The following is a 13,718-nucleotide window of genomic DNA, read 5'->3' on the forward strand; positions in this document are numbered from 1 at the left end:
TCAGCCATTCAGAGTATGAGGGCCGATTCCTTCAGAAAAGGTCAGCAAGAACGCTTCATGTTCTAAATCCTGTGCAACATGGGGGCCATTAAAACTATAGCTGTGGACTTGAATTAAACTGGGAGAAAAACTACCTACTGATATGGGAGAAACAGGTGGTTCTCAGGGGGTCAAGATCTGATAGAATAATTATACTTGGTAAATACATTAGATAGAAACTAAGGCTTTGGTTCAGTACTTCACTTTTTGGATACAGCTCATCGTCAAAATATGGCATCCTCCTGCCACCTGGTGGTCAGTTGATTGCACTGCAAATGTCAAACAAAAGTGCACACAGAACTTTTTTTTTTTTTTTTTTTTACTTAAAATGTGAACATAAAAAGGAATTTCAACCCATGAAATTGATTTTTTCATTTTTAAAACAAAATGCATTCATTTCCAGCCTGAAAGAATAATAATAATAAAAAAAAAAACAATTCCACATATAGGCCACATGAAAAATATGGTCAAAAATCAACAGCATGATTTCTACATAAACATCAAATAAATTCTTGTTCAGATCTACCAAAGATGTGCAATGTTCAGGTCACAGCCATTGTTGCATCGTTCCAGGGTAGAAAACTAGTGTGGGAAGGTCCAAGGCAGAGAAATGGTAAATATGGACAAGGGGATTTCTCATGCCAGGTGGGCAAACATTAATTTCACATATAAAAGTAAGGATGTGTTCAGATGAGATCACTCAAGTTCCTTGAACCGTGCAAACATGGCTTTGCGCACTGCTTGTTTGTAGGTGGCATGGTCCCAAACAACAGGCTCCTTCTTAGCTCTCTGCTTCAGAAAAAGAATGCACAGATTTAGTATTTATTTATTTATTTTTAACTGAACATGTAAATGTCATTTTTACCTGGACAGGTTCAGCCCCTAAACCAGGCCTTTCACTGACTTTGTTCATTTCCCTGTACATAGAAAACAAGGCAGAATATAAACTGAAAAACTGCTATAAAGAAAAAGAAATAAAAATAAAACACCTTGAATTTTATTTAGTTCTCTAACTCATTCACATTTAACACATTTTGCTTTGAGCCTACCTGGAGCTTCCAGCCCAGGTGTTATGATGCTGCGGCTGCTGGTGATGGTGTTTTCTTCTTTTCTGTTCTGGTGATTTGGAAGTTTCTCTGGCATTTAACTGTAGAAGGCAAATTCCACTTTTAGAAAAGTATAGAAACACTTAAAAGTATCCAACTGACACCTCAATGGTCTCTACGGCAAAACTCCCTACTCCATTATTGCCCACTTACTTCCTTTTCCTGGTTCTCCAATGCTTCTAGCTCCTTCTTTGATCTTTTGATTTTGAGGTGGATTTCCATATTTTGCTGTTGAGACAGAAAAACAAAAAAAAAGTTTAGAGCCTAAATTTGATGAATCACTGTCAGTGTGTGTTTAGGCACTGGATAAGCGTAGTACTTTATGCAGGTCGGAAAGCTGCTGGTGGCGGATCAGAGCATCCTTGTTGGGGAACTGTCTCCTGCACAATAAGCAGGCCATTTTCTTCCAGTCTGTTAGTTTGTCCTCTTTGTCCTCTGGCTGGTTGCTCTGAGTGCTTTTAGCTCCCTCCTCCTTATCTTCTTCCACCTCTTCATCGCTTCCAGCTGCATAGTCTGATGCCAGCAGACCCAAGGAGCCCATTGGACGCTGGGATTTAAGGCAAATAAGCAATTAAACTTGCAATAAAAACAAGACGGAAAATAAAAAAAAACATTGTTCATATTTCTAAGTCACATTGGTGCATCCCTGTCGCTAAAAGACCAAAAGGTGAACAATGCTCCCCTAGAGTACAGCAAAACAGCACACCCTACCTTTGATTTTTCTTCCTTCTTGAGAGGAGCAAGGGGCTTCTTAAAAAGATCCTCCCCACCTGAGATCTACAACAAAGGATGAAAAAATGTTGTATGCATTCATATAATACCCTACATTCTTTATTTGAAAATGAAAGCTGAATGTGAGTCTAACCTTTCTCTCAAATATAGCAAAAGCTGCATCAGCCGACTTAGACTGCCTCTTATCATCGTCAAATCCAGACTTCAGGACTGGAGATGGAGCCCGAACACTGTCCTTCTGACGATTCTGGATTTTTGCCCAGCGCTCCATATCCTTCATGATCTGAAAACAGTAACAACATACATGTTATTTACTTACCTTCTACACTGCTGTAATGAAGAATGTAAAGTCACTTTTGATAAAAGTGTCTACTAAATGACCAAATATGAATGAAATGAAGATATTTAGCAGTAATATGATAGAAGTGTAACCTTGACTGCAGCAAGGCTTTTCGGTTTCTCCTCTTTATCTTTGTCCTTTTTAGCAGAGTCGTCATCATCTTTTTTGTCAGGACCCGCTGCAGGAGCTGGGACAGCCTCTGGAGTGGAGGTGGCAGCTGAAACAGGAACTGCTGGAGTAGCTGCTGAAGGCTGCGGAGGGATCGATGGTTTCTTCATTTCTAAAGGAGCATCTGCAGCTGGGTTGGAAAGAATGGCCTGGTCTTCTGCAGTCATGAACAGAGGCTGGTTATTTGCAGAGTGCCCTCCTGGAACTGGAATGTATGTTTTTGATGCAGAATCCCAATACAAGTACTCCTGGGTCTGAGCATTGTAGAAGTACTAAAACACAACAAAGTAGTTGGGGGGAGAAAGGAGACAGGTTTTAATGGAAAAAAATCCCTGAAAACAAGTGGCAGCTAAAGCTGTGATACTTTAAAAAAGGTACAAATCTGCATCTTTTTCTTTTAAGCTTAAATTTTTAAAAACTTGATCATGTTTTAATATGGTTTTTATCCAGTGTTCTTTTTCCTTTTTCTTTTGTTTTAATGTTAAATTAGGTTTCTTGTATTCTGTAAAGCACCGAATTGTGCTATACAAATAAACTTGCCTTTCTTAGTGAATATAGAAGTTCTTAGAAGAGCTAAATGTCATTATCTCACAGAGGTCACTCGTCAGATAAATAAAAAAATCTTTTGTCTAAGTCAAAGCAGCAACTAAATGCTTTTATCAACAAAAACATTATTTAGTTTAAAAAGTTTTTAACATTACACAGATACCTTTATACTTTAAAGCTGAAATAAATATAAATAACTTAATAGCTATGTCAAGTAACTGATTAAAGCATATAAACAAAATCTTTGATGTACAGTATTATCTCTCTGTAAGAGCTCGATACCATCTGGGAGTCTGGAATTCAGCTTACAAAGTCGTAAAGTATTTTTCTCTCTGTGATGGTAAAGGGTTTCAGTTCAATCTAAACTCAATTTCAAAACCAAGCAATTTTGTGTTAGTATTTGAATGCATCATGTCTTTCAAGTTTTTCGCTTGGTCCTACAAACTGATGTGAACTGAAGAGTTTATCGGGTACATTCGATGTGAACGGTGAAGACTGTTCGGGGAGTAAGTTCAACATGCACAGCATCAACACAAAAAGGAAGAATTAAGTTTAATTTTGGAGGGCTATCATTAAAAAAAAAATTAATTCATGGCAAACCCTGTATTTTTCAGATTGTGTTGGACTTAAACTGCATTTTGGTTTTGCTTTTCTCCCAGATGTTACCCCATCAGACCATAGACATATATCACTGTTGCACTGGAATCTCACCCTTGAGTTCGGATCATAGTACAGTGTCGTTTCAGGATCGTAGTAAAACCCTGACGTAGAGTCATACAAGTAGTTGGACATGTCTGGAGTTTCAGAGCCTGAAGAAAATTCAACAAATACATATATTATACAAATCAACTGGAAATATAAAATCCACTGATGTCTGACATCATGAAAAAAAAAGTTTACATAGATCCTGTGCTCATGACTCTGGTAGGATACGAGTCTGACTTATTAAATCATTCCATAAGAACTGCTCATTTTAAATATATTAAAGCTTGAGTTCTTACTTACCATAAAGATACGTCTGTGATCCATCTGTGTTTGCAGTTATCCCAGCAGGGTCTGTAGGCACATGTAGTCCACCAGTCTGGTATGGTGGCACTACAGCTGGACTTTCAGCATAGCCAATACCCTTAAACGAAGTTTAAATAAAGTTAAGCATCAAGACTCGAGATACATGTATAGCTTTGCTTTTTGTTTTGTAACCTACTTGGCTCATGCTGGGGTCAGATGACAGAGCAGGATTAGTGCACCCAGGCATCAAGTCACCTAGTGAGCAAACAGACTATTTAGATGTGGAAGTTGAACGTTAATTTAGTGCTTCAAGTAAAAATTGTGGTAATGGGAAGATATCTAATTGGCTTGTTTGAATATATTTGTGTACCTTGCATTGTGGGAGCGGCACCAGCAGGCGGCTGCTGGGTTTGCAAGTACTGTGGAGGTTGTGGGAATGGCGGTTGCTGAAAAACACAAAAAATTTTTTTTAATTAATTAAAAAAGGAATACAGTTTAATAATGGGATTTGACTTTATTTCTGTAAGTGGTTTGGAAAGTGATTACACATCAACTTACTGCCATCATGCTGCCCTCAGGGGGGTGCCCAAGAATGGAAGTGTTTGATTTATCATAATCTCTTCTGAAACTAATACGGACAGACAGCAAACATACTAATTAAATGGCATTTTTCATGAGGACATGGCTGATAAGACAACCCCTTAAACTTGGTGACTTACTTCTGGTTTTTCAGGGGTTTTGCAACCTCAGCGTAAACTCTGACTCCATCGATATAAAGAGGCCTGGGTTTAGTGAGAAGCTCAACCAGACGTGTCACTTGCTACAAAAGAAGAAATAATGATCTGTGTTGAATACTGTACAAAGTAGGTACCCATGAAAAAAAAAGATTAATGCAAAATGATTTAACAGTTTGCTGAAATATAAACGTACCTCATGGGAATCCATATCAACAAAGCAGAAGCACTTTGTTCCAGGGGGCTTTCCCTTCACCAGGCGAACATTTCTTTCATCCAGATAAGCAAATGGATCCAAGGCTTTCAGGATAGCCTCTACTGTGGTGGTGGGCTTCACATTCTTTATTATCATGGCTGTAAAGAAGCGTAGAAATATAATTTTTTAAAATGCGTGGTCTGGTAGCATTTCTTCATTTGAAGATCAGTAGCAGAAGGAGCTTAGAGCAACGTACTTTTACTGTCTTTAAATACAGAGTTTGAGTGGTGGGAGCTGTGATGAGGGGGGTTGCGGCTGTTCCAAGATTCTCCTTGCTGCTCGGCTTCTTGTTGGAGTTGCTGATCCACCTGTTGCTGCCAAGCCTCTGGAGTCAGGTCAGACATGCGCTGCCACTGGCCATGCGACAGCTGCTCCATAGGAGCCTTTTGGTTGGATCCATTCAGGTTAGTCTTTAACTCTTCTGAAGGTTCTTCTGGTCCAGGCAGCTGGGACTCCTGAGTTTGAGGTACTTTGTGATCTGATTCCTGTTTCCGAAAAACGGGTAGAAAAGGAAGTTCTTGTTTTGTAGAAACTTTCAGACCACATCTAATTCAGTCTTACAAAGCCTTTAGAATGATCCTACTTTTTGTTTCCTTAACAAAAGTAGAGAAAGATTACTTTGTATCATCACTCACATGAACACCTCTTTCACACTCATCAGGCTGGACATACTTCATGGAAGTTGTTCTAGTGCCAACCTTTAGGGATCCCTGAAAGAAAAACACACCCCCAATCAGCATTCTACCTTGATAGTGAACCAGCTAACAAGCAAATGACATGCACTACGGCAGGTTTAGCCCTCCTCTTTAATGCTGAGGATTAAAAGGTCCACCACTACGGTGATGCGCAAAGTCCAGGTCCATGGCTTTGCCTTTTGCCCCTATACTAGGATAGTGTAGTTGGAAATACAAATCCATGCTGCAAGTGCAAATTACTTCCACTATTGACCTGCTATTGACCTCATATAGCCATTTAGTTCATGCAATGTAAGATGATTGTAATTTAAAGTCAAAAGTGACAAATAGGTTTTTGCCCAACAAAAACCAAAATCAAATTGTTGAAAACAAAACGGAAAAAGAGCAAATCCTGAACTGAAAACTTGTACCAGGGAATATTTAACCATCATTTATAATATATTTAAAAAATATTTTCCTTTTTTGTATCTGTATCAATGAATATGCTTTCTTATACTATGTTATTAGGAATTTTCACATCTAAAGCAAATTTGGTGCCAAATGAGAACCACTCAGCAGATTAGGAATACAGGCCAAACAATGCCTTTGTCAATATTCAATGTCTGCCACCTGATTGGACATACGCAACAACACATCCAAAATTAGGATGCAGATTATGCATACTGAATATAGACTGACAATAATGCTGGTTAATTTCACACTTTTTGCACAAGATTTAAATAACCAGAAAAACCATAAATGGATGCAATGCGTCATTGTGGTCCCCAAACAAAAAAAAAAAAACAAACAAAAACAAAACTACAGTCACCTCTCACACAACTAGCTGCGTCATTTAGTTTTTATCTTTGCATATCACATGCAACAGACCATAGCGTTGAAATGAAAGAGACTATAAAGTTAAAAGAAAATACAAAAACAAATCAACCATAAATTCTACATATTTCAGCAACAACTTATTTTTTCTACAAAGAGAAACAAAAGATGCTTGACTTTTCGAGTCATGACGAGAAACACACCAATCCTGACTTGGTTTTCCAGAAGATTTTCATCCCATTGCTGCAACTAATCCCAAGGTATACGGATCAAAATGTCCAGGATGCAAAGAAGAGTTCAAGAATACACCAGAGGATTTCCACGCTTTCAGGAAAAATAACAAAGGAAAAAAAAGGAATATGAGCGACAATGAATTGCCCGAAAAGTGTTGCCACAGAATGAATGCTGCAGTTTATTGAAGACGTGAAGACTAACAGTCAACAGCCAGACGGAAAGCTTTGTGAAGCAGTGAAGCTGTCAAGAAATCCAAATAACAAGGACGACCTGATGATGGCATGAGACTGAAAGTAAGAAGAACTATGTTCACACATACAGGTAAAACCTGCACCACACCTGTCAATTACATGGTGGTTTCTTGAGGCAAATCACACTGAAACCATGAAGTGCAAAATTTAGAAAATAAATCAACCCAATATCTTTAGAGATTTAACAAAAAAAAAAAAAAAAAAAAAAAAAGCCCTTTGTGCCTGTCCTAGGTAAAACAACCAAAAATCAGACTGCTTAATTTGCTAGAACATAAAATAATGGTCTATGAAAGCAAAGCTTAAGCTCTTAAGCAGTAAAAAACCAAAAACTTATAGTGTAGCCAAAAACTCTGATATATACTTTATTGAAAAACTAAAGAAATGTACTAATCACAACAATAATTTACAAACACTACTCACAGCACGACTTCAGCAAAAGTCATACGAAAGGCATCTATCTGAGGCCTGTTCAGAAATATTTGCAAGGTTCTCATGAGGCTGCACTCACACAGAAACCAAATAAACTCAAGGGGGGGAAAAAAAGTTAAGCCACCTCCATCCTCTGGAATGAAGCCAGTTTGGCTGCACACTGGGAGTGCTTCAAAAACACCTGTGGTCAACCCAGAGAAATGTTGCTCCTAAACTAAGCTCACACACCGATGAATCATTCCAGTCTGTATTTGCCGTCTTGAAAACAGAAACCTCTTTCCAAAAAACCTTACAAAAGATCACATTCTAACCTTTTTTTGTCGTTAAATAGTAATCCAATACAGAAAACGGTGGCAGGGTATAGAAGCTTGTCATCAACAGAAATCGTCCTCTTGCAATGTTAGAACCTCTTCGGGTTTAGATAATCCAACATGAAGATTAACTTAATCTATTTTACATTAGAAATAATATATATTTGTTGGTTAAATCCATTCCAGAGTTATGTGGTTTGCAGCCAAAATCTGGAAAAGTGGTGATCATGTCTAATAAGAGCGAAACCTGTCAACATAGTTTTCAAGCCCTCGGTAATAAATTGTACTAAAGCACTGAATAGAAAACCTGTATTACCATTTCTGTCATGGCTTTGTGAATGAGTACTTATAACCATTGATGATGTAAGCACCAACTGTTAACTGAAAGGTCAACAGATGACTTATCTCCTTAGCCAAAGTGAGTTTAAATAACAGCAACCCTTTCCCATATTTGTTCCCACTCCCAGCTACTGAATGCCCTCTCAACCCCTCGTAATCCTGTTGGGAGAGACGGCCTTCGTAGAGTGACGAGGATGGGCCACCTTGTTGGACTCCATGAAGTGGACTGCATCCTCGAGGTTTAAAAACTCCACATAGGCCATATCGTAGCTGTAACCTGGGGACAGCATTTGAAATACAGATGGGTTTTTGTTAGTCAGTTCCAGTAATGACAAATCACCCAGTAAAACAAACAAATAAAAAAAAAAAAAAAAGAAGCATTCGAGAATACATCGAGATCAGCGTGAGCGAATTTTCACACTTAATGAAACACATACCTTTTCAGGAAAACATTTTTGAGTATTCTTTCCCTAGTTTGTATAGCGATGAGTGAAAATGTACCAGTCCTGCCATGAGAGACTTCTTTTTTTTTTTTTTAAAGCCAAAAACCTTAACAAAAAATATCCCGGACCATCGGCAGTAAACACTTGTATAGTTGAGAAGTCATGTTTTTATCAAAGTGAAAGATGGAAGAATAAAAAAGGAATCATTTAGTTATATTTATGAAAATTTGAAGGCCTTTTAGGCAAAATCTTCACAAAAAAAAGGCTTGGCAGGATGTAGGCACCATGTGTATAGCAATCCACTGAGGAAAACTTTCACTCGATAGCACATTTCTAGATCGGGAGGATGAACAAAGACTAGCCGAGCAGTTTCTACTTCAAGTTTCAACTTCTATTTTTCAGAGTACTTAAAAACAATGTCTGCAAAGGACAAAGTCAAAGAGTCACTTGTCACATATCTTCTGTGACCAACACTGAATATCACTCTCCAAAAGATGCCAGTATTGGATCCTTCCATTGCTGACCTCAATGACCTCACATCCTCATACAAGACAAGAGATGACAGAACTCCCTCCCACCCCCTTCCTTAACACTGAGCGAGATCACAGACATCACCATCAACAAAAGCAACCAAGTGTAAAAGAAAAATGAAAAAAATAAAGAAGGCGGAGGTTCGAATCTTCTTAATGCGAAATGTCGAGGGACATATTAGCGATCGACTGCCCCAAACAAACTCAAAGAATTTCAGTTTTTACCTGGCACAACATTTTTGATTTTCATCCCCTGCATTGGCACGCCATCACGGACAGCGAAGGCACCAAGAATCTGCAGAAAACAATCTGTGTTATGTCAGGGCTGTCTATATAAAATATATACAATGGCTGCAGTTGAATATAATTAGCTGTTATAATCAAACTTCTTTAGGGTTTATTACCTGCTCCATTGTGGCAGTCTTTGGAATACCGGTTATGGATATAATGTTCGATACTTTGTCCTTCACTGATGCATTCCTGTAATCTTGATCCTTTCAAATAGTCATGGGAAATCAAAACATAAAAATTTTAATATAATCTTGAGATCAATGCTGGAGATGAAGGGGGGGGGGGGGGAGGGGGGAGAACAGAAGTCATGTACCTGGGAACCAGAATCGGTGAATTTTGAAGGTGTGACTGGTTTGGGATCTTTCAGGAGTTTATCTGGTGTTGGAAGATCTTCGTGTTTGTATTCAAAGACCCTTCCAGACCCTGTCCTGTAATCTATGTCCCTGTAGTCCTGGTCTCCTGCCTGTACTGTGCTGCTTTGAAAGTCATGTTCTTCCCCTAGCTTATCCCTGGAAAGTCCTTGATTGTGTGGCGTGTCTTTCATCCTTTCAAAGCAATCTTTTGGCTCCTGAATCTCATGTGAGGGCTGATTCTTTTCATGGTGGTAAGGGGGCCTTTTATCCCGATTTGGGTTATTCTGAATGTACTTTGGGTCTCCTTCTCCAGGCCATTGTTTATTTTCTCTATCCATATGGCCAGTTAAGGGGTTTATTTCTGGGAGTAGATGATCTTGTGGAGCTTTACTGCCAACTGATGGTAGATCTACTCCAGGAAAGTGGTCACCACGGGGGAAATAGATATCTTTCTCTGGGAAGCTACCCGAAGGCTTATCCCTCTCATGAAATGGTGGTGGACCACAAACATTCATCTCTCTGCCATAACCTGCAGGGAATTTGGTTTCAGGTACACTTCCCATGTCTTTACCTACGAAAGGATTCTTGTCCTTCTGGCGGTTTTTCCATTCTTCTGCAAGAGTCATTTCCTCGCCACTCCGATAATCCATAACGGGGCTTTCACTTGAATCTGGATACTCTCGGTTACTGTCAACTGCACCCATAAACTCTGACCGCTGAGGACCAACAACGTCTGATCTCTCCCTGTCCACTGGAGGTACATCACTCTTTCCAAATCTTAAAGGAGATCTATCTCTACCTCTAAATTCAGCTGATGGTCCAGGCCGATTTCTGAAATCCACATCTGAGTCAAATCTACCTCGAGGATTGAAAGGTGGTCCTCTTCCACCTCTTCTGTCAGAATCTATCATTCTCCTTTCACGTGGAGGTAAGTCCATATCATAGCGATCAGCATCATCAATACCCATTGGGGGTCTGTCATACATGTCCCTAAATCCATCATTCCGCTCCATTCGATCCATAGGAAACCCTCTCCTTTCATTAAAATTAGGATTGTTGAACCGTGGCATGTCATAATGAAATGACTCTCTTTCTCTCATGTCCATGAATCGGTCGTTTGGTTCCCGCTGATGCGCACCCCTCCCCCCCATGTCTCCTGGATCCCTGCCTGGCCCTGGAAATAGTTTGTCTCTAACAGAAGCGTCATAGTGCCTCCTACAACTGAAGTCTGGCTCCTCTCCAAGTCTGAAGAACTCTCGATTTGACTCTCTGCCTCGCATATCACGCGGATCCATATCACGTCCCCTCATGGGTGGACCATCCATTCTCCTCATGTCCATAGGTGGCACATCTAGATGTCTTGGGCCCATTTGACCCATGTGCATTCCATTTCTGCCTCTGTAATCTGGCATTGGACGGTCTCTGCCCCCAAACATTTCTCCACGGTGATCACCCCTGAAACACACATGAATATAAAAGGCTACTTCTTGGTTTGAAATACAAACAACTAAGAGCAAAGCAGGAGAGGCCTGATTTTATTTTATTTTTTTCCCCCAGTTCAGTTAGTCTCAAACAGGAATATTCAATCTTGGTACATCTAAGATCTCATACTACATTACAGGGCTTGAAATACTGCATGAATGTGCAAGTTTGTGCATGTAAGATTGCAGCGGTGCACCTAATTTTTGACTGCACATGCACCTGTGCAAGTACGCAAAAAAAAAAACAAAAGAAAAAAAGGTAAAAACTCATTACTGTAACAGAAAAATAGAGCCGAGCATGTTGATGCATCATTTTCGCTTTAACACATTAATTAAAATCAACATTTACTTTGTCACACACTAATGAAGATTTTTTTTTTTTTTTTTTTTTTTACTTTTGTCAAAGGTTGTTTGGGTCTGAATACACAAACAAGCCACAGATGGTCCTGACTGGGGATGGCTGAATTACAATGGAAAGTTTTAATCATTTTAAGATTTAAAAAAGTTGTTACAATAACTTGTACAGACTAAAAATATCTTTGCCTTGTTACTGATTAGATGTCACTTTATTTCCTATTGCTTATGTGTCAGCGAGAATATTGAGAGAAAATGTCAAATTGTATTTTACCTGGATATTTACACAAGTTTGGTCTCCCTTAATACAAATACTAAAAAGCTCTGGACCCCCTGCCCCACACCGTGCTGAAACCATACTTGGTTTTATGTTTTTATTAGTGAAATTCTCAGCATCAATAATGTATTATGCTGAGTCCCGTCCCTCAGTGAAACAAAAGTTGAATTAAATATATATTGTATTGATTTTTTTTTTTATTTTTTAATGGGAACAAATCATCTGCCCTGCAATGTTTCTCAGACATGTTTTTAATAATTATATGTTGCAGGAAAACTCAAGGTTAGCAGGACAGAAATGAAGCACTCCAACTGCTCACTGCCCTCACTAAACCCCTGTAAATGAATGAAAACTGATTGGATGTACCAGCTGTAGCCTTATATGTGGCACTTTTTTCTTTTTAATAAGGATAGATGTGTTGAAATACTGTAAAGCAGGTTTTTATGATCCCCATTGATTCACTTTGAGATCTGGTTTAAAAAGTTAGGGCTTCTGGCCACCAGCTCCAAACAAAATGTTCAGCTGATTTGAAAAGGAGGAGGAAGAAAAAAATAAAATAAAAATAAAAACTTGAGTGGACACACTTCAACTCGTTTCCGTGTGGACAAGGTGTTTAATTCAAAATCACCATGGTTTTGAATGGTCAAAACCTCTCTGAATTGTACTCAAATCATAAAGTGACAAGTGATTCCAACCATTATTGTCAAAAACAAACAAAAAAAAAAAAAGTAAATGCACAGACACTGTGGGCCAAGATATGACTCGAAGGAATTTTACCTAATGCCCATGCATGTTACACATCACACAACTTAGATTTGACACAAAGTTTTAAGTATACAGCCTGGCATTTGAAAATACTAATACATTAAAAAAAAGTTCAGTTAAAGAAAACATGAATTTATTTTTCACTTCTAAGCTGAACTTTGTCTTAAGTCTATGTGAATAAAGAATGTTGCCTTACCGAAAAGGTAGTCCTCCCCGTGGTCCATGTCCTGGTCCATCCCACATGTTTGCAACTATGCAACCTGAAGTCGAAATAAAGGGTTAGCGTCATAAAAGGCAGATGATTTACTATGTTTGACAAAACAATGGAAGGTACACCATTAACTATAAAGCTGATAAAGAACGTACTTTGACTGGACAAGTCGACTTTTTTCGACACAAGTTGGTAACCTTAGAGCACTACATACGAGCGATATGTCGATCATTTCGATAACGACTAGTGACGACTCTTTAAATGTGGCTCTTTACGTCAAACAGTGACCAATAACCATGCGCAGTGTGAATGCTAATGGTGGCACAGAGTGGCCCGCTAACTGTAGACAGCACTAGGCCCCGCAAACCTACGCCACAACAAGAAAGGATCGTGTAAGGAACGCAAACGACGGCAACATATACGAAATCAAGAGATCTGTGACAACGCTGGCCAGATATAATTAAAGGGATCATTTTAACCGCAGCACATCGCCACAAACAAGCCACCGGGAGACGTTTTTTCTGAGCTATCTTCACCTGCTAACATTACATTGACGGTTTCTTTGCGTTAACTTGCAATTTAGCAGTGTCATTCAGTGGCCTTAGATTGAACCTCAACCACGTCGAGTTTTTTTTTTTTAAGAAGACCTACCTTGGCGTTTCTTAAACCTTGGTTCTTGTTATGGATGATCGTCGCCCAAATCGTCGATGTAGAAACTGATTATTAAAAAAATGGAGACTAGCGCTCTTCTTCTGTAGCCGCAGAAGATGAAAGCGCGTCGTCGTCTTCTTCTTTTTGCTAGTTAGGCAGACAAAATACTGCCCTCTACTGTTTGTCCTTACATTCTTATGGATAGACTTTTCTCCCACCTTTGTATTTTTTTCATTCAACATTGTAGATATTCCTCTTTATTACCTCCGCCTTGTATCCGCGGCGTTGATTTTTCTGTCTGTTAGCAGCGCAACTCAAAAAGTTATGGACGGATTTCGATTAAAAAAAAAAAAAAAATCAG

The 13,718-nt window shown here is 38.9% G+C and overlaps 1 protein-coding gene across 2 annotated transcripts; it reads right to left on the minus strand.

Moving 5' to 3' along the window:
* Positions 1-336: 336 nt before the first annotated feature.
* On the minus strand, positions 337-13,490 carry LOC121636292 (RNA-binding protein 6). 2 transcript variants are annotated; one of them, XM_041979685.1, is made up of 23 exons: positions 13,358-13,490; positions 12,692-12,755; positions 9,579-11,073; positions 9,379-9,468; positions 9,200-9,269; positions 8,205-8,278; positions 5,565-5,639; positions 5,126-5,414; positions 4,870-5,027; positions 4,659-4,759; positions 4,498-4,567; positions 4,310-4,385; positions 4,136-4,194; positions 3,937-4,057; positions 3,643-3,740; positions 2,310-2,657; positions 2,011-2,160; positions 1,857-1,922; positions 1,465-1,692; positions 1,299-1,373; positions 1,089-1,186; positions 905-956; positions 337-828 (listed from the first exon to the last, which is right to left on the minus strand). In XM_041979685.1, exons 2-23 carry the CDS (start codon positions 12,736-12,738, stop codon positions 736-738), a joined length of 3,933 nt encoding a protein of 1,310 aa, XP_041835619.1. In that variant the 5' UTR covers positions 12,739-12,755; positions 13,358-13,490; the 3' UTR covers positions 337-735. The 2 variants fall into 2 exon arrangements, with proteins under 2 accessions (XP_041835619.1, XP_041835618.1); XM_041979684.1 differs by having other exon boundaries at positions 338-831.
* Positions 13,491-13,718: the final 228 nt, after the last annotated feature.

Source organism: Melanotaenia boesemani, chromosome 3, assembly GCF_017639745.1.
Source record: "Melanotaenia boesemani isolate fMelBoe1 chromosome 3, fMelBoe1.pri, whole genome shotgun sequence".
Classification (NCBI taxonomy): Eukaryota; Metazoa; Chordata; class Actinopteri; order Atheriniformes; family Melanotaeniidae; genus Melanotaenia; species Melanotaenia boesemani.

Excerpts from the sequence above, each read along its gene's own strand:
- LOC121636292 (XM_041979684.1), bottom strand. The coding sequence starts at position 12,738 with ATGTGGGATGGACCAGGACATGGACCACGGGGAGGACTACCTTTTCG. Across the intron at positions 5,415-5,564 it reads AGTGTGAAAGAGGTGTTCAT|GAATCAGATCACAAAGTACC; the intron begins GTGAGTGATGAT and ends TTTCGGAAACAG. Across the intron at positions 4,195-4,309 it reads TGCCGCTCCCACAATGCAAG|GTGACTTGATGCCTGGGTGC; the intron begins GTACACAAATAT and ends TTTGCTCACTAG.